Below are 26,944 nucleotides of genomic sequence, written 5' to 3' on the forward strand. Positions count from 1 at the left end.
CCGACGTTATTCGGAGTTAATTTGTTTAAACCAGTTATTGGCTTCCTCCTTCTTGCTTTGGCACTAAAACTGGAGAACCCGTGATACCACGGGGGGGTATAGCCAGAAGGGGAGGGGCCTTGCACTTTTTAGTGTAGTGCTTTGTGTGGCCTCCGGAGGGCAGTAGCTATACCCCAATCGTCTGGGTCTCCCAATAAGAGCTAGAAGAAAAGGAATTTACGGTAAGTAACAAAATTCCCTTCTTTACCTATATCCTGTTTTTACAAAAATAAGCCCTCCCCAAAAAATAAGCCCTAGCCCTTTTTATGGAAACTAAAATAATATAAGACACCGTCTTATTTTTGGAAAAACACTTTACTGAGTTGTATTGGTTATTGCAGAATAAAGAACAAGCAAATAATCACGTGTTGAAGTCCTCTAAGGGGACTAAAGAAAAGGTAAAAAGAAAAGTTTTTAAATATGTAAATTAAAAAAAACATAGAAGTTCAAAACATAAAGAAAATATAAAACAACATATTTGCTAAATGTCCAATCTATCAAAATATAAAATTAGTTATAGCATAGTAAATACTATAAGCAATATAAAAATTCTTGATTTGCCGTTTTTCAATCTTCGAGCGTCTCTGCAAATATGCAATAAAAAGCAATTAAAACAACTCATTTCCTCCGAAATGGCATCAATATAAACACGAGCTGGCCACGCACAAAACAAGCTTTTATGGAATTATAACAAAGCTATGTGACAGACTGCTCGTCAGAGGTTTCAGACTCATCCCATGTTCTTCCCCTGGGACTCTCAATATTTTCTAGTGGGTTAATGATGTTTCACTTGTAGCCTTGATCTTTGAAGAACACTCCATTCTGCTAAACTGTCTGTGTTCTTGCTCTTTAAGTTTTGGTTAAAAAAAATAGTAATAATATGTTTCCCAATTAAGTAACACTTTATCAAATGGCATTTTTGGGACTTTTTTTTAACTCTCTGTTGATAAATTGAACCTTGCGTGATTTTTAAACTCCTGACGTCTCCGAATACATTTGTACGAGTCAGTAAAAGTTAGGCGGGGGCTTCATAGATATGGAAGAATGAAAAAATTGTGTCGTGTGTCAATACACTTTCCACTCCTTTTTTTCCTTTCACTTTATCAAGTCACAGTAAATATTTTCATATTGTAAACACGCCAACTGCATTTTATGCCTTAAAGGGGTGGTTCACCCATATTTTTTATTGTCTAGATCGATATTATATTGAGAAACAATGTTTCTCTCAAATACCTTATGTTGTCAATAGTGCCTGTGAGAGGCGCTATTGCAGACCGCTGCTCCCCGTCCAGTGACGTACCCGTCCAATGCTGCCACGTCACATCCGTGCGGCCGGCTGCGTTCTGAGCCCATCTGCTCCCTGCTCCTCCTGCCTCCTCCCTCACAGCGCGTCTCTTGCTTGCAGCGTTCTGCGAGGAGGGAGGAGGGAGGGGGGAGCAGGAGACGCGTCGTGCTGTGCTGTGCGAGGAGGGAGGAGGAGGGGGGAGCAAATGGGCTGTGACAGCAGTGAAGCACCGCTCACAGCTCAGAGTCTGGAAGACTGTAGCCGGCCGCACGGATGTGACGTGGCAGCATTGGACGGGTACGTCACTGGACGGGGAACAGCGGTCTGCAATAGCGCCTCTCACAGGCACTATTGCCAACAAAAGGTATTTGAGAGAAACCTTGTTTCTCAATATAATATCGATCTAGACAATAAAAAATATGGGTGAATCACCCCTTTAAAGTAGATTTCACATTTTTTTACTTTCAACCTCCAACGAATGTCTGAATGTGACTTCAAAAACAATGAAAACCTGTAAGACAGTAGATAAAATAAGTGTAAGGGTTCGCTAACAGTCCAATTTTCACCCAGAAAAGTTGGATGAATGAAATCCATTTGGTATTCCGTGCGTCATGCGGGTGTTTTGTGAGCATGCACATTTTTTTTCACCAACATCCGTAGGTCATCCATATGTCATGCTTTTTATTCAGCAACTAATATTCTGTAATTTTTTACAGGACCATTTACACTGCTCTATTCTACAGAATAGTAATATTCATAAAAATCGGACCGTATTTGGCTGATACATGTGACATTGTTTTTTTTTCTCGCACCCTTTAAGGCTTCCTTCACACATTCGTGTTTCCATAAGTGAGGTGTCTGTTTCAACACGTACTGGAGACACAGACATATGTAGACTCATTAAAGTCAATGGGTTTGACAACATATCTTTGTTTGCACACGAACCGTGTGTCTGTGTAGAGCACACGCGTGTCCTTGTACTCCACATGGCGAGATGTCTGTTTTCTTGCTGCAGCACGGATGTCACATGGACCGCACACTTATGTTATCCATGTGACATCAGTGTGACATGTACCAGAGAAAACACGTAACTTAAAAAAAAAAAAATTATATTTACCTGTCTCCGACGCGGCTGGCTCTGCCTCTGCTGTTGCTTCTGGGTCCCGCTCTTTATGCTCATGAATTTTCACTGCACTAACTGCAGACTCTAAAGTAACAGCAGCGGCGGAGACAGGTAAGTATTCAAGTTCATGCTGTCTTTGTGCTGTCCGGCTGTCACATGGGTAGCACAGGTACAGCACATGGAACACACACTGGAACACATATACGCATCTACACCACGGATCGTGCGACTTTTCGTTTTTGCACAGACGTGTGAAGGGCGCCTAACTTGCATTGGCAAGTCTCGTCTGATATACGCTGCCATACACAGCATAGTGCAATTTTTTCCCTCAGGACAAAAACAGCCCAGGAAAAACCCGCAGATCTGTACTGACTCACTGTTTAACATTGGTGTGAGTGTAATCTGATTTTTTTTTTATCCAATTGCACTCGGCATATTTATACACAGATGTGAGTGAACCCTCCTATGTAAATCACATGCCATCAACATTTATAGCTACCATAGCTGAAGTAACTTCCTCTTCAAAAGAAGTTTGTTCATGTACCATGACCGTTAATCGGACCCACCAGTTTATGTCATGGTCTCTGGAGACGTGTAATGGTGTAGGAGGAGCGCGACAGTACTTGTCTAGTGGAACCAAAGTTTAATACTCTCTGTTTTTGTTCCGGTGGCTGACAGCTTGCAGGTGGCGAGAATAGCATTCTTCTTTTCTAGCAGCCATATCCTGGTAAAGCAACATTTGCAGATAACCAACATATATGAAATATATTCAGCACTCACTGATTGAAATAGGATTGGAATTACTTACAGAGAAAAACTCACATAAATGACAGTAACATCTCCCAATATAGATGTAAGGGTCGCTTACATCCGCATATAAAAAAAAAATCAGTCCTATTTCCATCCAGAAAAGGTTGATACGTGAAATCCGTTTGGTATTCCATAAATCATACGAGTGTGCAATTTTTTTTCTCGCCTAGCATCCATATGCAATGCATATATTTCTGAGCAGCTATCATTCTACAATCATTTACAACGGTAATGTATCCGTTAAAAATGGACACCACATGGATGGTCCATGTTCCGTAATTTTTATTTGCACACCCATTGATTTACATTGGTGAGTCTCGGCTATTTTACTTTGTCTGTCAACAAAACTGGAATATTTATTTTTCTTGCAAAATTTGATATATTTTTTAATAGTATATATAATTCACAATTTAAATTATTAAAAAATGGGGGGGGGGAGTATTGGTGGGGTGAAATGGAAAAACAGCAATTCTACCATTGTGTTTTGGAGGCCTGTTTTTATGGCATTCATTGCGTGGTAAAAATTACATGGTAACCTTTTTGTCGTATGATTATGATGATGCCAAATTTGTACATTTAAAAAATAAAAAACGTAATTAAAAAAGATGTGATATGTGTCACCACCATATGTGTCCAAAAAATGATTAGTGTCAGTTAAAAATCACATTTTTGACTTTACGCAAATTTCAATAATTGTGAAGAGTGTAACGCAAAAATACGGCATCTAATACCACAAGATAAGAAGAAAAGGGACTTGAAAAAACACTCAAATGAAATGGGGCTATTGAGTGTTTGGTCAAAGACGCTGTGTGAAGTCTTGTTTTTACATGGTGATTTGTAGATTTTAGTAAGATCGAGATGGGAACTTTGGCCAAGAAACTGGTCACAAGGCCAAAATTCGTTGTATGTTGCTACTCTATCGCAGTGTAATGCAGGTGAAGGGGGTTGCTTTCTCTCTTACAAGGTACTGTGATAAGCAAGGTGCCAAAAATCCAAACAATGACGACTTTTGCAACCTGCGTGTAGCTTTTGCGGTATCTTGCTATTTGCAATACGACCCTATTTACTAGCCGCTGCATACAGTGATCTTGGTTCACTCAATCTACAGTGCTGGCCAAAAGTATTGGCACCCCTGCAATTCTGTCAGAGAATACTCAGTTTCTTCTTAAATGATTGCAATCACAAATTCTTTGGTATTATTACCTTCATTTATTTTGCTTGCAATGAAAAAACACAAAAGAGAATGAAACAAAAATCAAATCATTGATCATTTCACACAAAACTCCAAAAATGGGCCAGACAAAAGTATTGGCACCCTTAGCCTAATACTTGGTTGCACAACCTTTAGCCAAAATAACTGCGAACAACTTCCGGTAACCATCAATGAGTTTCTTACAATGCTCTGCTGGAATTTTAGACCATTCTTCTTTGGCAAATGCCTCCAGGTCCAGCACAGACCCGCCACTGCTGCCAGCACTGACCCGCTGCCGACGCTGCCAGCACTGACCCGCTGCCACTGCTGCCAGCGTAGACTCGCCGCCACTGCTATCAGCACAGTCTCCTTTGACCCCGCTCCACCACCGCTGCCGCCCCCCCCCTCTGGTAACATAACACCAGAGTATAAGACAAACCCCATTTTTTAAATTTTTTTACTTCTAAATTCGGGTGTGTCTTGTAAAACGAAAAATACGGCATTACCCTGACTCACACTACCGGGGGTATTTGCAGGGCTTGGATCTCCAGTCACAGGTCTTTAGTTTGCACTACCATGCATGTCCACTTCACAACACAGCATGTTAAGTTGGTGTCACACACAGTGACGACGACAACGACGTCGCTGCTACGTCACCATTTTCTCTGACGTTGCAGCGACGTCCCGTCGCTGTCGCTGTGTGTGACATCCAGCAACGAGCTGGCCCCTGCTGTGAGGTCGTTGCTCGTTGCTGAATGTCCTGCTTCATTTTTTCGTCGTCGCTTTCCCGCTGTGAAGCACACATCGCTGTGTGTGTGACAGCGAGAGAGCGACGAAATGAAGCGAGCAGGGAGCAGGAGCCGGCGTCTGGCAGCTGCGGAAAGCTGTAACCACTGTAAACATCGGGTAACCAAGGGAAGACCTTTCCCTGGTTACCCGATATTTACCTTCGTTACCAGCCTTCGCCGCTCTTGCTGCCAGCGCCGGCTCCTGCTCTGTGCACATGTAGCTGCAGTACGCATCGGGTAATTAACCCTATATGTACTGTAGCTAGGAGAGCAAGGAACCAGCGCTAAGCAGTGTGCGCGGCTCCCTGCTCTCTGCACTGTGACATGTAGCTGCAGTACACATCGGGTTAATTAACCCGATGTGTACTGTAGCTAGGAGAGCAAGTAGCCAGGGCTAAGCAGTGTGCGCGGCTCCCTGCTCTCTGCACTGTGACATGTAGCTGCAGTACACATCGGGTTAATTAACCCGATGTGTACTGTAGCTAGGAGAGCAGGGAGCCAGCGCTAAGCAGTGTGCGCGGCTCCCTGCTCTCTGCACATGTAGCGACGTTATGATCGCTGCTGCAAGGTCTTAACTTACAAGGTCGCTGTTACGTCACAGAAAATGGTGACGTAACAGCGATGTCGTTGTCGCTGTCGCTATGTGTGAACCCAGCTTTACTCCTCAGGCTATCTCCCCCTCACTGAAGGATTTCTCCAGCCTTTTGTGTGGAAGTAATTAGGTAAACTCCCTCAGCTGAGCTGGCTGAGCAGATAAACTCTGCACCAATATCTCGCCCAGGTTAACCATATATACTCCGTCCAGTATTACTCCTGTCTGCCGCTTACAATGTTTAAACTCCAAACTATGTGATTTGGTAACTTGTGGTCTTGTGCTGACTAGATTCTTGTCCACCTTTCTAAATAAAACATTGACTTGCCTACTTTCAGTCACATTCCGACTAGATTCTCATCCACATCACTCAGTAGAACATTGAGAGAAGCGGATGATAACCTAGTCCACACATGACTGAACATCTTGAACTGGCAACTGGAGTCAATCCTAACAGTGTGCACAAACTGCAGTGCTTGCAATAAATGTCTCAAGGCAAAATTTAAGTCTAGGTTACCTGACATTTTAGTTTATTCTGTTAAAGTTATTGGATAAATGAAAACAGAAGTCAGTCCTAATGTATAGTTACTTGCCGAGGTTGTTACTCCTTGAACTGCACAGTGCGATAAACGTACAGCACATGGATCCAAAGTTCCATTGTTCTCTCCTTTTTTATAGTGTACAACATATAGTTGTGGTTGTAAAAATATCCTATAGGTTTACTATGGAATAAACATTGATTGGTAATCAGGTGGTGTTCTACCCACAAGAGGAAACCGATAGCAAAGTTATTTCATTGCAAAGTTATGTCACGATGATTGTAATCACGTTATGCTGTAGAGTACTGTGCCAAATACACTGCTGTTAGGCAATATTATGCTTCATTATAGCACTGAATGTTAATGTGTAACCAATGCAACTTTATCATCTTTGTGATGTGACAGATGTTTTCGGCAGCAGTAAGCGGTGGGAAGGGGTTTGCCCTGCATGCAAGTAGATAGATGAGCACTAGGTCACAGGTGAGACGGCTGGAGCACGGACTATGGTCAGCTTGGCTTTCATCCTGATGCCTATGTTGGCATCGTAAAGATCATGAAATAGAGGGACTTTCCAGCCACTAAAGGCTCATTCATATGTCAGGGTTTATTTTCACAGATAGGAAAACGGAGTAGGATTTCTGAGCGATTTTCATCAGAGTTGGTCCAACTTTTATCAGTTTTTCTTGTATGTGAAAAAAAGGAAAGTTTCTTCACCTTCTCCTGACAGTCTATTAAAATTGGACAGCACTCAAATATCCAAGTTACATAGTTACATAGTTACTTAGGTTGAAAAAAGACCTAGGTCCATCTAGTTCAACCTTCCTCCACCAGTTCTACATTTGGTCACTACGTCATTTATAACCAACAATATTGTGTGTACTGAGGAAATCATCCAGCCCTTTTTTGAAAGCTGTTATAGTGCTGACCGATCTTTTTAATAGACCCAGAGCATTGGCGAGTTGACTTGACACTTGGATCAATATCAGACATATTTCCACGGTTTTGCATGGAACGAACGAATGAAAAATCACTAAAACGTGAGCAGGCCCAATCACTATTATAGATATAAGAGCTATCCATGAAAAACTAACACGTGGATGAGGCCTAATTGTTCGTCTCACAGATATTGCAGGCTGGCACAGGAGAAAGATGTGCTTAGGTAACACCCGCTATTAAGGTGCTCCATCCTAAAGTTTAGTTAGGGCCACAGAAGAGAAAGCTCCAGCCTAACCAAAGTTGAAGTCAGTGAAGTTTAGCTTACATGTAGGAGACCAGACCATTGGCACAAGTGATGATGCCGTTTGAAGGGTGAGGATTGTCACTATCTCTATTTATGAAGAGTACACCCAACACTATACAGTAGTGTGAGTAGATAGCCACACCACAGGATGGATGTTAATGCCTGTGAACATCGGTCATGTAACAGTGTTTAATCATCTGTAGACTGATGATGCAGAGTGAGGCCGGCTTCACGTATAGCATAGATAAGTCAGGAGGTCCAAGCATGAACCATGTTTCATTGACATGTGAAAGTGACCTAACAAAGACGACTACAGAGAAACATGGAAACCCATACAGATACACAACGAAATTGAGTAATCCAAATTTGTTTTTCATTTTCTCTGGTTGGATTCTATTTAAGAACATTTAATTCCAAGTAAGCAGCTTCATCAAATCTTCACTCCAAGAGGGGAAGTTGTGCAATATGTGATTATTGTCCCCTGTGGTTGATAGCACATGGTAGAGTTATCATTTGGTTTGCGCACATTTCTGGTCCATGCATGTTATTAGGCCTTAGAGGATCAAGACACTTAAGGGGTATTCTGGGGTATTTAAGGGGTATTCTCACCAGAGTTAGATATGAAACATATAAAAAAAACAACACAAATGATTGCAACAACTTTATTAATACTAAAGCATGTTAACAATAAAAATTGTGTTTTCTGTAAAAAAAAATGAATAAAAAAAATACCAGCATCTTCATATCATTTTTTACGATTTTTAAGGCAGTAATGATTTTCCCTTACTAGAATAGTGCAACTCCTTTTCTCAGTGCTACTTCCATATAAACATAGCAACAAAAAGAGGAAAATATCCTCCAAAAATGAAGCATTACTTACAGCAAGATGGGCTGCAGCCCTGGCCAAAAACTAGTACTCTAGCAGGATACAGCTAAATCCCCACTAAAGTGGAAGCATCACAGGTGCAGGAGGAGCAAATCACACACAAAGCTCCATGGAATGGAGGAGGGCGATTGCTAGATGATAAAACTGCACACTAGTGGCTTGCATAGAGCGCTGTTCACATATGCAGATAACACAGTCACAAACCCGCAGCCTATTAGGTGATGCCCATACTATTAGATCAGGCGGGCTGCCAAGCCGTACCCCACTGTGTATCATGCTTGGACAGACACTCTACAGTGCAAGGCCCTGTGCAAGGTCCAAAAAAATAAATGAGGTTTTTGTTGGTATTTATGGCCATAAAAATGTAAGCCTACAACCCGCGTCACGGAACCTCATGCTTGTAGGTCCCTGGCCATAAATACCAACAAAAACCTCATATTTATTTTTTTGGACAGGATACAGTCAGGTCCCTTTCTGTTGGGCCTTGCACTGTAGAGTGTCTGTCCGTGCATGATACACAGTGGGGTACGGCTTGGCAGCCCGCCTGATCTAATAGTATGGGCGTCACCTAATAGGCTGCGGGTTTGTGACTGTGTTATCTGCATATGTGAACAGCGCTCTATGCAAGCCACTAGTGTACAGTTTTATCATCTAGCAATCGCCCTCCTCCATTCCATGGAGGTGTGTGTGTGATTTGCTCCTCCTGCACCTGTGACGCTTCCACTTTAGTGGGGGTTTAGCTGTATCCTGCTAGAGTACTAGTTTTTGGCCAGGGCGATGTACACACTCCAGCCCATCTTGCTGTAAGTAATCAGTGCTACTTCCCCAGCAATCACCTGATCTCCGTCGCTTCAGTCTAGATAACCCCAGGCAATCAGCTGCAATCTCTAGGGAAGCAGCCGACTTCCGCACAGACACTGCAGGTGAACAGAAATAATTACAGATGATTGAATCCTTTGAAGTTTAGATTCGGCAGGTTCATTGAAATTTTCCCCTAAATATTATTCACAGAAAATCGAATTTTTGGGAAATCACAGGTACTACAATTGACCTAAAAAGATGTGTATATATTCTAAGTAAGATATTTTATCCAGCCCCTTTCAACCTCTATAATGTAAGCACAGCCTTAGTAATGTCATAGTGACCTCAAAATAGAAATGGACCCTTTAATAACCAACAACCCATTTAATTACACAGTGCACTGATGCTTTTCGTGTCTTTTAACCCCTTCCTGACAAGTCAATTTTCTGTTTTTGCGCTTTTAATTTTTGTTCCACATCTTCCGAGGGCCATAACTTTTTTTATTTTTCTGGCCAGATAGCCGGATGAGGGCTTGTTTTCTTGAAGGATGCATTGTAGTTTTGAATGACACCATTAATTTTAACTTTGAAATGTACTCAAAAATGGGAGTGGACTTATTTGAGGGCTTGTTTTTTTTTACATGGATAGCTGACTTTGTTATTGATACAGTTTTGAGGTAGATATGATGTTCTGATTGGCTCCTGAGTTTACATCAAAGAAGTGGACCTGAAATATGATGCACTACTAGGTCATATCTTGAGAAGGGGATAAAATTAAAAAAACAATACAAATTTTTGTACATTTGTGATCTGGCAGAACATTTTAGTAGAACTCTGACTCAAACTGACAGTGTCGCTGTTAGAGCTAACATTTTTCTGCTGTGACTGAAATGAGTGATGTTCCATATCATGCCCTGCACCTCCTCCCTACTAATACACTTGTCTGAAGCAATTGAGGCCAGTTGTGACTTGCCACGACAAGTGGTGGTGGTGCATCTGCTGCTAATACGGTAGCAGCTTACAAACTCTGATCTGTGGTATGTGTTTATCTTAATTCTACACCATCCCTTCCATTGCCATTTTTCCTTTACCATACATTTTTGTAACGCTATAATTAACTTTTTACAATCTTTTCAACCCCAATTATTCAGTAAATCCCAAAAAGGATGTAATAGGAAATGATAGGCACATGCAAGGAAAGCAAAATATGGGAGCTGCTGGCAGTATAAGTGAGTCAAATGGACTAGTCAAATTGGACTAGTGAAAAAAAAGATTATTCCCTCCTTTCCAAACATTTTTGTACAAGAAATGCAAAAACTCAGTACAGTTGCTTGTGACAGGCACTACATCTCAGACTGATTTCAGAGATTATTTTTCTGTAAAAACTGTTGTGCTGTCTTACTGCTGCTTTCTAGTGCATTAAAAATGAAGTAAAAAAGGTGTTATTGCAATTCAAATGCAATAGGACAGATGCTAGCTACATCTTATCACTGATCACTCACAGAGTCTGGCACTATTGCTTGCACCTGTCCTACCTGTCCTACATCTCTGTATTATTTTCAGACTACCACTCTCATCTTTTTCAGTGCTGTTAATCATCTTTTTCACCTCTAGTAACAATGGAAATGAGAGAGATTTTAAAATAGTCCAAAATCGCACATATGGTTGGGTGTTGTTCTGTTAAGGCTATGCTTTAAGTTAATAAGTGAAAGATGGGATGTCATCATCTCTAAAGGGTGCTTTACACGCTGCGACATCGCTAGCGATGTTGTGCACGATAGCACCCGCCCACTTCACTGTTTCGTCATGGAGGTGATCGCTGCCGTAGCGAACAATATAGCTACGGCAGCGTCACACGCACATACCTGCTTAGTGACGTCGCTGGAGACACCGAACAATCTCTCCTTTAAGGGGGCGATTCGTTCGGCGTCACAGCGGCGTCACTAAGCTGCCGCTCAATAGCAGAGGAGGGGCGGAGATGAGCGGCCGGAACATCCCGCCCACCTCCTTCCTTCCTCATTGTCGGTGGACGCAGGTAAGGAGATGTTCGTTGTTGTTCCTGCGGTGTCACACATAGTGATGTGTGATGCCGCAGGAACGACGAACAACCAGCGGCATGCACTACCAACGATATTATGAAAAGGAGCGACGTGTCAACGATCAATGATTCTTGACGTTTTTCCGATTGTTGATCGTCGCTAGCGATGTCGTTGTCTGTAAAGTACCCTTAAGGGGAAAATATTCCATTAATCAGTCACCAGCCAATCACAGCCTTAACAGTGAAGTGACAGATGGACATGATGTCATCACTGCCACTTCTGAGAACACCAGAGTTGGGGAGCGGAAGGTGGAGACTTAGAAGAGCCAATTAATGTTAATAAATTGTAAATTATGCAAAATGTTCTAATACAAAACTACAATCTATTCTGCTCATCTTCTCTTTCCCATAAGAAAGACAAACATGTTCAACATGACAGACCTTTATTTTTATTTTTGCGTCTAATTTCTAATAGTCATTGAGTTATTGATATCTTTTATTTCTTACAGTTGATGACGCATCCAACCTGCATTCTACAGAGAGCTATCTGAAGCTATTATACAGCGATATAGATGGAGCATTTCCATTACAAGACTCGAATATAGAGGGTCAGTAGCATTTTAGGATAATATAGTTGTTATTTCTATTAAATCTAACCAAAAAAATGTTAAAATATTTTTACTATATGGACAAAAGTACTGTCCTCCCTTATACACTACACCTACAGGAGGTTCTAAGTCCACAGGCATTACTGTACTTGATCCTCTTTTCAGCCAAAACATCTTCTACTCTTGGGAAGGTTTCCTACAAGATTTGGGAGGTGTCTGTGGCATTTTTCCCTATTCATCCAGAAAATTATTTGTGAGTTCGAACACTGATGTTAGACAATGAAGGCCTGGTTCACGTTCTCCATTTTAGTACATTGTACATGTATTTTCGTGGGGATGACGTCAGAGCTCTGTACGACCAGTTTTCTTCTTTCACACCAAACCCCCTAACCATGCCTGTATGGACCTTGCTTTGTTCACTGTGGAACAGTCATGTTGGAACAGAAAAGAGTCTTCTCCAATCTTTTACTACAAAGTTGGAAGCTACAAATGTCAAAGTTTTGAGTTCCCTTTATTGGACTTAGAGGCCTAAGCCAACCTCTGAACAGCAGTTCAATAGCATTATTCCTCCACCACCAAACTTTATGTTCCTCTGGCATTCTTCAAACCAAGACTCGTCCATCAAACTGCCAGATAGAAATGTGTGATCTGTTACTCCACAGAACATGTTTTCACGGCTCCAGAGTCCAGTGGGGGCTGCTTTACACCACATCCATCAGACAGTTGACATTATGCTTGGTGATGCAAGCTTGCATGCAGCATCTCGACAATGGACACCCATCTCATGAAGTTCCCAGCACAGTTTTTGTGTTGATGTTAATTCCAGAGGAGGTTTGTAACGCTGCATTTATTGAGTCTGTAGAGTGTTGGCGATTTTTATGCATAATGCACCTCAGCCCTTAGTGACCCCGCTGTGCAAATTTAGGTTAACTGGATTGCTGTGGTTGTTAAATGTTTCTACTATTGAACATGCCACTCACAGATGATCGTGGGATATATAAGAGGGAAGAACTGACTTGTTACAGTGGTAACATTATATTGCACCACCATGCTTAAACTCTTTAGAATTAGCCATTAACCCCTTCAGCCCCAAGCCTATTTTGACCCTAAAGACCAGGCCATTTTTTGCAATTCTGACCAGTGTCTCTTTATGAGGTTATAACTCTGGAACGCTTCAGCGGATCCCGGTGATTCTGAGATTGTTTTTTCGTGACATATTGGGCTTCATGTTAGTGGTAAATTTAGGCCGATATTTTTTGCATTTCTTTGTGAAAAAAACGGAAATTTCGCGAAAATTTTGAAAATTTTGTAGTTTTCAAACTTTGAATTTTTATGCTCTAAAACCAACGAGACATATGACACAAAATAATTAATAAATAACATTTCCCACATGTCTATTTTACATCAGAACAATTTTGGGGGAAAAAAAAAAAAATTTAAGGAAGTTATAGGGGTTCAAAGTTTATGAGCAATTTCTCAGCCAAAAAAAAAGCCACTTTTTTTAGGGACCACATCACATTTGAAGCAATTTTGAAAGGTCTACATGACACAAAACACCCAAAAGTGACACCATTCCAAAAACGGCACCCCTCAGGCTACTCAAAACCACATTCAACAAGGTTATTAACCCTTCAGGTGCTTCACAGTAACTAAAGCAATGTGGAAGGAAAAAATGAACATTTTACTTTTTGCAACAAAAATGTTAATTTAGCCTCAAATATTGCATATTCACAAGGGTAGCAGGATTAAATGAACCCCCAAAATTTGTTAGGCAATTTCTACTGAACACGCAGATACCTCATATGTGGCGAAAAACCACTGTTTGGGCACACGGCAGGACTCGGAAGGGAAGGAGCGCCATTTGACTTTTTTGAACAGAAAATTAGCTGGAATCGTTAGCCGCACCATGTTGCGTTTGGAGAGCCCCTGAGGTGCCGAAACAGTGGAGCTCCCCCACATGTGACCCCATTCATTTTGGAAACTAGACCCCTCATGGAATTTATCTAGATGTTTATTGAGCACTTTGAGCCTCTGGGGGCTTCACAAAAGTTAATAGAGTTGAGCTGTGAAAATAAAAAAAAACTTTTTTACCACAAAATTGTTACTTCAACCAGGTAGCTTTTTTTTCACAAGGGTATCAGGAAAAATTGCACCATAAAATGTATTGTGCAATTTCTCCTGAGTACGCAGATACCTCATATGTGGTGGAAATAAAATGTTTGGGCGCACAGCAGGGCTCGGAAGGCAAGGAGCGTCATTTGACGTTTCAAACGCAAAATTGTCTGGGATAATTAGCGTATTCCATGCTGTTTGGAGACCCCCTGAGGTGCCGAAACAGTGGAGCTCCCCCACATGTGACCCCATTTTGGAAACTAGACCCCCATGGCATAGAAAAAAAAAACAGCGGAAGATGGGGGGGGGCGGCAGCAGATGGGGGGGCAGCGGCATATAAAGGGAGCATCTGTGATTGTGAGACGGCGGCTGGGATAGGGTGGGGGCGGATGGGAGAGGGCGCAGTGGATGCAGGAGCGGCAGAGGATGGGGGAGGGAGCGGGTGGGGGGGATGGGTGGGAAGGGGAGTGGGAGGTGAGATTGGGGATAGTTACCCTACAGGATGGATCTAGGCAGCTGGATCACAGGAGATGAAGGAGGCAGCAGATCGGGGAGGGTGAGAGGTGGGGGAGGGAGCGCAGCGCAGATCACGGAGGAGACAGGTGAACAGAGCACAGATCACGGAGGAGACAGGTGAGCAGAGCACAGATCACGGGGGTGAGCGGTGTGGGAGAGCGGACAGCAGATCACGGGGTGACAGGTGAGGGAGCACAGATCACGGGGGTGAGAGGTGAGAGAGCGCAGATCACGGGGGAGACAGGTGAGCAGAGCGCAGATCACGGGGGTGAGAGGTGGAGGGAGAGTGGACAGCAGATCACGGGGGTGACAGGGGAGGGAGCACAGATCACGGGGGTGACAGGGGAGGGAGCACAGATCACGGCGGTGACAGGGGAGGGAGCGCACATCACGGCGGTGACAGGGGAGGGAGCGCACATCACGGCGGTGGCAGGGGAGGGAGCGCACATCACGGCGGTGACAGGGGAGGGAGCGCACATCACGGCGGTGACAGGGGAGGGAGCGCACATCACGGCGGTGACAGGGGAGGGAGCGCACATCACGGGGGTGACAGGGGAGGGAGCACAGATCACGGGGGTGACAGGGGAGGGAGCACAGATCACGGCGGTGACAGGGGAGGGAGCGCACATCACGGCGGTGACAGGGGAGGGAGCACACATCACGGCGGTGACAGGGGAGGGAGCGCACATCACGGTGGTGACAGGGGAGTGAGCGCACATCACGGCGGTGACAGGAGGGAGCGCACATCACGGCGGTGACAGGGGAGGGAGCGCACATCACGGCGGTGACAGGGGAGGGAGCGCACATCACGGCGGTGACAGGGGAGGGAGCGCACATCACGGCGGTAACAGGGGAGGGAGCGCACATCACGGCGGTGACAGGGGAGGGAGCGCACATCACGGCGGTGACAGGGGAGGGAGCGCACATCACGGTGGTGACAGGGGAGGGAGCGCACATCACAGCGGTGACAGGGGAGGGAGCGCACATCACGGTGGTGACAGGGGAGTGAGCGCACATCACGGCGGTGACAGGGGAGGGAGCGCACATCACGGCGGTGACAGGGGAGGGAGCGCACATCACGGCGGTGACAGGGGAGGGAGCGCACATCACGGCGGTGACAGGGGAGGGAGCGCACATCACGGCGGTGACAGAGGAGGGAGCGCACATCACGGCGGTGACAGGGGAGGGAGCGCACATCACGGCGGTGACAGGGGAGGGAGCGCACATCACGGCGGTGACAGGGGAGGGAGCGCACATCACGGCGGTGACAGGGGAGGGAGCGCACATCACGGCGGTGACAGGGGAGGGAGCGCACATCACGGCGGTGACAGGGGAGGGAGCGCACATCACGGCGGTGACAGGGGAGGGAGCGCACATCACGGGGGTGACAGGGGAGGGAGCGCACATCACGGCGGTGACAGGGGAGGGAGCGCACATCACGGCGGTGACAGGGGAGGGGGCGGGTAGCTGACCACGGGGGTGAGAGGTGGGGGGAGCGTGCAGCACATCACGGAGGGGAGGGGGCGAGCAGCACATCACGGAGGGGAGGGGGCGAGCAGCACATCACGGAGGGGAGGGGGCGAGCAGCACATCACGGAGGGGAGGGGGCGAGCAGCATAACACGGAGGGGAGGGGGCGGGCACCGATCACGAGGGGGAGGGGCCGGGCAGCAGATCGGAGGGAGCGGTGGCACTATGACAGATGGAGGAGGATAGGGTGCACGATCCCTGTCCTCCTCCATCTGTCATAGTGCCACCGCTCCCTCCGATCTGCTGCACGGAGGTGAGGGGCCGGGCAGCAGATTGGGGGGAGCGGTGGCGGCAGCGGATCGGGAGGTGTGGGGGTGAGGGCAGGAGATCGGGGAGACAGGTGGCAGATCGCGGAGGGCAGCGGCGGCGGCGGATCGGGACGCTTTTCGTACAGTGCAATGGCAGCGCGGCAACTTCCGGGTCCCATGCTCCGGTCTCATAACAGCATGGGACCGGAGCTTGTCGCCCTGCCATTGCACTGTGTACACTCACTGTGCTCAGTGTGCTGGCGTGCTGCAGGGACAAGTGAAGCTGATGGGGGCGGTCACCGGCAACAGGTCCACTGTGATTGGAGAAATCGGTCACAAGGCCGATCTCTCCAATCAGAGCATTGGAGCTGGGGGAGGGTGATCCAGTGAGGTCACCCAGCTCCAGCCAATGGCCAGTGCTACAGCTGCACTGGCCAGGGCTGGATTTCAATGTTTCAGTCATTTTAAATGGCTGGAACATTACAGTGGCTGTGATTGGTTGAGCGGCGTTCGTCAGCCAATCACAGCCTCCGTAGGTCCGGGGAGGAGGCACCACCCCTCCTAAGGTCAGGAACAGGTCCCCTCCTCCCCGAATCTGCGGTTTTTGTTAACATATTGCAGTCACCGGAGGCTCCGGTGCCGCGATTCCGCCATGACGGAAAGATCCGTCCTTGGTCGTTAAGGCCCAGGGCACAAGGACGGATCTTTCCGTCCATGGTCGTGAAGGGGTTAATTCACTAGTGTTAGTAGCTGCAGGGCGAGGGGCCGGATTTTGTACACTTGTTGCAATCGGACTGCTTGAAAACCCCTCATTCAATGATTGCTACGTGTTTTCCAATACTTTTGTTCAGTTTATGTTTTTAGTGTGTTTTGACCTGTACAAAGTCTAACTATTTACTTATTACGTGTTTATCATGATTAAATGAAAGAGGGAAATAATTTTTCATATCCTACTTCCTTGTGTCAGAACTGCATTACTATGTTAAAGGGAACCTGTCACCAGATTTGGGGCCTATAAGCTGCGGCAACCACCAGTGTGCTCTTATATACAGCATTCTACCATGCTGTATATAATAGCCCAGGCTGCTGTGTAGTATGTAAAAATCACTTCATAATACTCACCTAAGGGGTGGTGTGGTGCAGACTGGTCGGATGGGTGTCTCCATTCTCCGGTACCGGCGCCTCCTCTTTTGGCCATCTTCGTCCTCCTTCTTCTGAAGCCAAGGTGCATGACGCGTCCTACATCATCCACAATAGCCGTAATTGAGGTCCTGCACAGGCGCACTTTGATCTGCCCTGAGCAGGGCAGTTCAAAGTATTGTAGTGCGCCTGTGCGGCACCTCAATGTCGGCTAGTGTGTATGATGTAGGACGCATCATGCACCCCGGCTTCAGAAGAAGGAGGACGAAGATGGCCAAAAGAGGAGGCGCCGGTACCAGAGAATGGAGACACCCATCTGACCGGTCTACACCGCCTGTTAGGTGAGTATTGCAAAGATGCTTTTTACGTACTACACAGCAGCCTGGGCTCTTATATACAGCATGTTAGAATGCTGTATATAAGAGCCCACTAATGGTGGTCGCAGCTTACACTGTGTTCCAAATTATTATGCAAAAAATATTTTTTCATATTTTCCAAAATTAACTTTATGAATTGCAGTCATTGTTATTTTCCAGTCATCTACTATTCGAGTATAATTGAAATGTTTTTGATCAAACTGCCTATGAAAACAGTATATTTTTAAAAATAATAAACACTCAAAATGCACTCAAAATGCTTGTTCCAAATTATTATGCACAGCAGAGTTTTCAACCTTATTTTTATTTTTATTTTGAAAAACAAAATGGTCAATTGTGAAATTCTAAGCATTATCAGCTTATTACAAAATGAAATCAAACAGTTTTCAAGTCAAAACTTAATTCTAGGTGATGTTACATTTGCACATAGGACCCCTTGTTTGAAAGAAGCTTCTGAACTCTCGTCCATTGAATTTGTCAGTTTTTGGATGGTTTGTGCTTCAATTGTTTTGCATGTGGACAGAATACCCTCCCAGAGCTGTTGCTTAGATGTGAACTGCCTTCCGCCATTATAGACACTCCTTTTGATGAGCTCCAGAGGTTCTCAATGGGGTTGAGGTCAGGGGAAGATGGTGGCCACACCATAAGTTTGTCCTCTTTTATGCTCATAGCAGCCAGAGATGCAGATGTGTTATTTGCAGCATGAGATGGTGAATTATCATGCATGAAAATGATCTTGCTGCAGAATGCACGGTTCTTCTCTTGAACCATGGCAAGAAGTGCTGTTTTAGAATTTCCACATAGATTATGGAGTTCATCTTTACCCCTTTCAGGAATCCTAAAGGGGCCGACAATCTCTCTCCCCATGATTGCAGCCCAAAACATTACTCCACCTCCTCCTTGTTGGCGCCTTAGCCGTGTTTTCATGGGGTGTCCATCAACCAGCCATCCTCCACTCCATCCATCTGGACTATCGAGCGTTGCTCGGCACTCATCGGTGAACAAAACAGTTTGGAAGTCAGTCTTCATGTATCGTTTGGCCCACTGGAGCCGTTTCTGCTTGTGTGCAGTGGATAGAGGTAGCGACAGGATGGCTTACGCACAGCTGCAAACCTCTGAAGGACCCTGCATCTTGTTGTTCGGGGGACGTTGGAGGAACCAGCAGCTTCAAAAAACTTGTCTGCTGCTATGACGAGGCATTTTAGCAGCTGCTCTTTTAACCTGATGCAATTGCCTGTTGGAAAGAGTCCTCAATTTGTCTTTATCAGCACGCACACGTGTGTGCTGTGAATCAGCTACATACTTCTTGATTGTGCGATGATCACGATGAAGTGTCTTGGAAATGTTGATTGTAGTCATGCCTTGACCTAAATACTCCACAATTTGTTGCTTCTCAGCAGCCGACACATCCTTTTTCTTTCCCATTTTGGCAAAAAATGTAGGCTGCTTAATAATGTGGAACAGCCTTCTTAAGTAGTCTTGCCTTTATTTGGACACACCTGCCAAACTAATGTGCACAGGTCTCTGCAATTGCTTTCAGTGATATAAAGAGCCCTGACACACATCACCACCAATGACTTTAACTGACAAACAAAACATTTCTAACCTTATCACTCCTAAACTCTTTTTGCATAATAATTTGGAACACAGTGTATAGTCTCCAAATCTGGTGACAGGTTCCCTTTAACCCCTTAACGACCGCGGGCCGAAAAATTACGTCCTAGCGGTCATAATGTTACTGCCCGCGGTCTGCCGGCGGCAGCATGCCACGATCGGCGCACATCTCAGCTGATTTTCACAGTTGAGATGTGTGCCTGCTAGGCACGAGCAGAATCGTTATCTGCTTGTGCCGTTTAACCCCTTAAATGGCGCTGTCAATATGTGACAGCGCCATTATAAGCGCGATCGCAGTAAACTTTTACTTACCGCCCGATACCGTAAGTCACGTGACGCGATCACGTGACTTCCGATAGTTGTCATGGTAGCACAGGTTCATGTGATGACTCCTGTACTGCACATGAATTGCTTTCACTTTCGCTGTGCCAGCGGCACAGCAAAAGAGAAAGAGAGCGTATCTGCTGTTTACAGCTGTATAGCTGTGATCAGCAGATAGTGCAGAGCGATTGGAATGCTGATCGCAATAGCCCCCTAGGAGGACTAGTAAAATAAAAAAAAAAAAAGATAAAAAAAGTTTTAAAAAATTAAAAAAAACCCCTAAAAGTTCAAATCACCCCCCATCCACCCCATTGAAAATTAAAGGGTTTAAAAAATAAAAAATATACACACATTTGGTATCGCCGCGTTCAGAAACGCCCGATCTATCAAAATATAAAATCAATTAATCTGATCAGTATACGGCGTAGCGGCAAAAAAATTCCAAATGCCAAAACGACTTTTTTTGTCGCCACAACTTTTGCGCAAAATGCTATGAGAGGCGATCAAAACGTAGCATATGCGCAAAAATGGTACCGTTAAAAACGTCAGCTCGAGACGCAAAAAATAAGCCGTCACTGAGCCATAGATCCCGAAAAATGAGAACGCTACGGGTCACGGAATATGGCGTAAAACGTGCGCCACTTTTTTCGGTCAAACTTTCGATTTTTTTTTTAACCCCTTATATAAAAGTAAATCTATACATGTTTGGTGTCTACGAACTGACCTGAGGCATCACACCCACACATCAGTTTTACCATATAGTGAACACAGTGAATAAAATATCTCAAAAACAATAGTGCTATCGCACTTTTTTTGCAATTTTTCTGCATTTGGAATTTTTTTGCCGTTTTCCAGTACACTATATGGTAAAACTTATGGTTTCATTTAAAAGTACAGCTCGTTCCGCAAAAAATGAGCCCTCACATGACCATATTGACTGAAAAATAAAAAAGTTACGTCTCTCAGAAAAAGAATGGCGAAAAAAAAACGGAAAGCGAGAAATCGGCCGGTCGTGAAGGGGTTAAACTTCTTCAGTGCCATTGTAATTAAAATAATGGACTTCTAAGTTCCTTCTGGATAAGAGAAGGAAGTATATTGAAGGAAATGCTAAAATTCATGCTAAATTAGAATCACATTTACTGAATAGTTATGTGTGCAGTTTTTTTAATACAACTAAAGGGTATGTGCACACGTTGCTTTTTAAATGTGTTTTTTTCCCGCACGATTTTGTTGCAGAAAAATTGCAGCATTTTACAGAACCAGTAAAGTGAATGAGATTTCTGAGAACTTACACACCGCTGCTTATTTTTTCCTTGCGGATTTCAAGCAGATTCAAATCTGCATTATGTCAATTCCTTCAGCAATTTTGCAGCATTTTCCCCCTATGTATGGAGAAAAGAACATGAAGCATTTTTCCTGCCAACACATCAGTATTTGCAGTATATTTTTCTGAATCTACTGAATCTACCCTTGGAGGTTGTCGTAGTGAGTTAGATCAAATCCCCTAATCTGTACCACCCTGTAGGCGCCTTGAGATTGAATGGTCACTATGTAACATATTTTTTTATTGTTACATTTAGTATATATTATATTTCCTGAGAAATCAATGTTGCATATTGTGATCATTCACCAATTCATAAACTTGGTAAAGCCAAGGCAGGATTTTAGCAAGTCCATGTCAACATAACTGTATTACAATGCTATAGTCATACTTTTTTCCATAGCCTGACTTACTTCTCAGATGAGTGATTCACCATTGTCCAAGGGGTAAAGATTCTCCTTGTGGAGAGTGCCAACTTCATGTAGGGAGACTTATAGACGATGTAGTGCTCCTCTGGCAATTTAAGGCTATGTGCACACGGTGTGTTTTTTGATGCATTGTTTTTTAGAAATCTGCGCCAAAATCTACAGATCTATCCTAAGCAAAGTAAAAGGTAAAGTAAAAGGTCTATGAGGTTTCTGAAGTGCTGTGTTGTTTTTTTTTTCCTTGCTGATTTGGTGCAGAAAATATCTGCAGCATGTCAATTGTTGTTCTGTTTTTTCCTGCGTTTTTTTAGCCCTTGCAGCCATTGACTTTATAAAAAAATGGAAAACAATGCACTGAAAACACACCAAAAACACATGCGATTTTCTGCATTTTTTTGGTGAGTTTTTCTGCACCAACTCTGCAGCGTGTATACAGTGCTGGCCAAATGTATTGGCACCCCTGCAATTCTGTCAGAGAATACTCAGTTTCTTCCTGAAAATGATTGCAATCACAAATTCTTTGTTATTATTATCTTCATTTAATTTGTCTTCAATGAAAAAAAATAAACAAAATTGTCATAAAGTCAAATTGGATATAATTCCACACCAAACATAAAAAAGGGGGTGGACAAAAGTATTGGCACTGTTTGAAAAATCTTGTGATGCTTCTCTGATTTGTGTAATTAACAGCACCTGTAACTTACCTGTGGCACCTAATAGATGTTGGCAATAACTAAATCACACTTGCAGCCAGTTGACATGGATTAAAGTTGACTCAACCTCTTTTCTGTGTCCTTGTGTGTACCACATTGAGCATGGAGAAAAGAAAGAAGACCAAAGAACTGTCTGAGGACTTGAGAATCCAAATTGTGAGGAAGCATGAGCAATCTCAAGGCTACAAGTCCATCTCCAAAGACTTGAAAGTTCCTGTGTCTACGGTGCGCAGTGTCATCAAGAAGTTTAAAGCCCATGGCACTGTGGCTAACCTCCCTAGATGTGGAAGGAAAAGAAAAATTGATGAGAGATTTCAACAGAAGATTGTGCAGATGGTGGATAAAGAACCTCGACTAACATCCAAACAAGTTCAAGCTGCCGTGCAGTCCAAGGGTACAACAGTGTCAACCCGTACTATCTGTCGGCGTCTGAATGAAAAGGTACTGTATGGTAGGATACCCAGGAAGACCCCACTTCTTACCCCGAGGCATAAAAAAGCCAGGCTGGAGTTTGCCAAAACTTACCTGAGAAAGCCTAAAACGTTTTGGAAGAATATTCTCTGGTCAGATGAGATAAAAGTAGACCTTTTTGAGAAAAGCCATCAACATAGAGTTTACAGGGGAAAAAAAAGAGGCATTCAAAGAAAAGAACACGGTCCCTTCAGTCAAACATGGCGGAGGTTCCCTGATAGTTTGGGGTTGCTTTGCTGCCTCTGGCACTGGACTGCTTGACCGTGTGCATGGCATTATGAAGTCTGAAGACTACCAACAAATTTTGCAGCATAATGTAGAGCCCAGTGTGAGAAAGCTGGGTCTTCCTCAGAGGTCATGGGTCTTCCAGCAGGACAATGACCCAAAACGCACTTCAAAAAGCACTAGAAAATGGTTTGATAGAAAGCACTGGAGACTACTAAAGTGGCCAACAATGAGTCCAGACCTGAATCCCATAGAACACCTGTGGAGAGATCTCAAAATGGCAGTTTGGAGAAGGCACCCTTTAAATCTCAGGGACCTGGAGCAGTTTGCCAAAGAAGAATGGTCTAAAATTCCAGGAGAGCATTGTAAGAAACTCATTGATGGTTACCGGAAGCGGTTGTTCGCAGTTATTTTGGCCAAAGGTTGTGCAACCAAGTATTAGGCTAAGGGTGCCAATACTTTTGTCTGGCCCATTTTTGGAGTTTTGTGTGAAATGATCAATGATTTGATTTTTGTTTCATTCTCTTGTGTTTTTTCATTGCAAGCAAAATAAATGAAGTTAATAATACCAAAAAATTTGACATTGCAATCATTTTCAAGAAGAAACTGAGTATTATCTGACAGAATTGCAGGGGTGCCAATACTTTTGGCCAGCACTGTACATACCCTAAAGCAGGCTTTACGTGCAACGACATCGCAAACGAGATGTCGTTGGGGTCACGGAATTCATGACGCACATCCGGCCTCGTTAGCGACGTCGTTGCGTGTGAAACGCAGGAACGACCATTAACGATCAAAATTACTCACCTAATCGTTGATCGTTGACATGTCGTTCTAATCTCAATTATCGTTGCTGTTGCAGGACACAGGTTGTTCGTCGTTCCTGCAGAAGCACACATCGCTATGTGTGACACCGCAGGAACGAGGAACTACATCGTACCTGCGGCCGCCGGCAATGAGGAAAGAAGGAGGTGGGCGGGATGTTCCGCCCGCTCATCTTCGCCCCTCCGCTTCTATTGGATGGCTGCTTAGTGATGCCGCATGAACCGCCCCCTTAGAAAGGAGGCGGATCGCCGGCCACAGCGACGTTGCTAGGCAGGTAAGTACGTGTGAACGTTCCTAGCGATGTTGTGCTCCACGGGAAGCGCGATTTGCCCGTGACGCACATCCGACGGGGGCGGGTGCTTTCACCAGCGACATTGCTAGCGATGTCGCTGTGTGTAAAGTGCCCTTAAATCTGGAAATAGCCTCTTCAGAGAAGAATATGACTTAAACTCTAGTGTCACTTATAGGAAATAGCAGTCCTAGTAAAAGTCAGTATTGTCCTTTTAAAGAGCCTGGCCAGATGACGTAGGATAAGAAGCCAAACCAAAAAAATCCATTTGCAGACACATTCTTTGGGGTGTTTGCCCCTCATCAGTGCAAAGTAGGAGCTCTGATTTGGCCAGGTGAGATTCCCAGGACAGCATTGCATGGTCTATAAGTCTCTCTACGCTGACTTGATGCTCTCTAGAAGGAAAAACTTGACCCCATTGACTTCTTGTCAGAGGCCTCTTCCCCAGCTAAATCAATCTCTTTCTTTACATTGATGAGGGGGCACACATCATGAAACATATGTCTGAGGGTTTCTGATTTGGCTTCTTATCCTAGGTTATGTGGCAAGGCTTGTTAATGGGTTGATATTGTCTTTAAGGATCGCTAGAGTCCTCTTTTTATCTGAACAAGCTATTTGCATATCATCATTCTGCTACACATTTATGGGAAGCTGAGACAGGTTTTAATGCTTTTCTTCTGAGCAGAGTTGTACAGGTAGTAGACTATGGAACATGAAACTACACATTTTACATTATACTCATGCCCATTGTGTTACCTAACCAATTTTCCTGGCTAGCTGTGAGCAGTAGGTCTCATGGGTTCAGTAGTCACTCTCCATCTCTACACATCTTTGCTACATAGGACAGTGGAAGGTAACACACCATCTCATCAGCACTAAATAGCACATGGTTTATTAACCACTTAGCCACCATTGCCTGCTGATCTGCAGTTTATGGTGAATGACTAGTCCACCAACGTTTATGGTTATTCTATAATTGAGTCTATCTTTAATGAGCAGAAACTGAAGATTGAGTTCAGCAACATGTAGAAAATCTAAGACATTAACATCTTACTTTTTTCTAGATTTGGAAGATATGCCATTAGATTTCCCAGACTGCAAAGACCTGTTAACAGGTAAGAGGCCAATAAAACATAGTTCTCTAGATATAACAATCCTGCATGAGTTACAGCAGGACATCAGTTCTGGAATAAGTACATTAAATGCTTTAACTTGATATGTAACTTTATTAAGAAATTGTAATATTGAATGTTTTATATCAATAAAATCCCATTCACACTTTGCAGGAATGACACTTCAAATTAAAATTTCCTGTGTAACTAATTCTCATTGGTTAGGTGATTGTTTTTCTAACACTGTGACGACAGTACAATTATATAGAAAAAAAGCCGCACAATCTCCCAATAACAGTGCAAGCATAACGTGGGCCATAGAGCGATGGGAAATAAAGGGACAAGGGTTTTGTGAGTTGCAGCATATTCCTGTAAAATTTTTAAACAATGCCCCCCAATATACAGTGGCATGTAAATGTTTGGGCATTCCTGGTTAAAATTACTGTTATTGCGAACACTTAAGCAATGAAGATTAAATGATCTCTCAAAGGCATCAAGGTAAAGTTGGCACATTTTCCTTGTATTTTAAGCAAAAAATAATAATAATTATTTTCATCTTTTACATATTTAAATTAACAAAAAAGGATTATGGGTTGATGCAAAAGTTTGGGCACCCTGCATGGTTAGTACCTAGTAACACCTCCTTTGTCAAGTATCACAGCTTGTAAACACTTTCTGTAACCAGCCAAGAGTCTTTTATTCTTTTTTGAGCGATTTCCATCCGTTCTTCCTTGGAAAAGTCTTCCAGTTCTGTGAGATTCCTTGGTCATCTTGCATGCATTGCTCTTTTAAGGTCTAGTGACAGATTTTTAATGATGTTCAGAACAGGGGACTGTGAGAGCCATTGTAAAATATTCACCTTGCGCTTTTTCAGATTGTCTATTGTGGATTTTGACGTGTGTTTAGGATCATTATGCTTTTGTAGAAGCCATCCTCTTATCAACTTCAGCTGTTTACAGATGGTGTTGTATTTCCATTAAGAATTTGTTGAAATTTCCTTGAATCCATTTTTGCCTGTACCAGTGACATTTTCCCCGTGCCATTGGCTGCAGCACAACCCAAAGTATGATTGATCCATCCCCATGCTTAATGGTTGGCGATACCTTCTTTTCCTGAAATTCTGTGCCCTTTTTTCTTTACACATACCTTTGATTATTGTGGGTAAAGAGTTCTGTTTTAACCTCATAGGTCCATAGAACTTATTTCTAAAATGTATCAGGCTAATTTAGATGTTTGCATACTTCTGATGGTGAATTTTATGGTGAGGATGCAGGACAGGTTTTCTTCTGATGACTCTTTCATGAAGGCCATATTTGTGCAGGTGTTTCTTAATAGCAGAACAATGTACATGCCTAAATCTTCCTGAAGGTCTTTTGCAGTCAGGTAGGGGTTTTGATTTTCCTTTGTAGCAATCTTACAAGCAGCTCTCAAAGGAATTTTGCTTGGTCTTCCAGACCTTGTCTTGACCTCCACTTCCGGTTCACTGCCATTTCTTAATTACATTATGAACTGAGGAAAGGGCAACTTGAAAACACTTTGATATCTTCATATACCCTCTTCTACTTTGTGGGCCCCCGGTTTCATTTTTTGAGTGCTAGGCAGCTGCTTAGAAGAACCCATGGCTGCTGTTTTTTCGCACAAGGTTAGCAGAGGATTGTTTTTTATAAAGCTGTGAAATTTGCATCACTTGGCCTTTCCTAACCATTAACAAACCCTAACAGGCTAATTAATGTCTGAAACCTTGGTCAAAGTAATCTGAGCACACA

General features: G+C 43.7%; 1 protein-coding gene across 1 annotated transcript in view; it reads left to right on the plus strand.

Moving 5' to 3' along the window:
* Positions 1-26,944, plus strand: part of CIITA (class II major histocompatibility complex transactivator) — a 116,975-nt gene that overhangs the window by 28,374 nt on the left and 61,657 nt on the right. The window contains exons 2-3 of the mRNA XM_075317915.1: positions 11,842-11,940; positions 25,131-25,181. Coding sequence (XP_075174030.1) covers positions 11,842-11,940; positions 25,131-25,181 — 150 coding nt within the window. The remainder of the gene's footprint in view (positions 1-11,841; positions 11,941-25,130; positions 25,182-26,944) is intronic.

Source organism: Anomaloglossus baeobatrachus, chromosome 7 (genome assembly GCF_048569485.1).
Source record: "Anomaloglossus baeobatrachus isolate aAnoBae1 chromosome 7, aAnoBae1.hap1, whole genome shotgun sequence".
Classification (NCBI taxonomy): Eukaryota; Metazoa; Chordata; class Amphibia; order Anura; family Aromobatidae; genus Anomaloglossus; species Anomaloglossus baeobatrachus.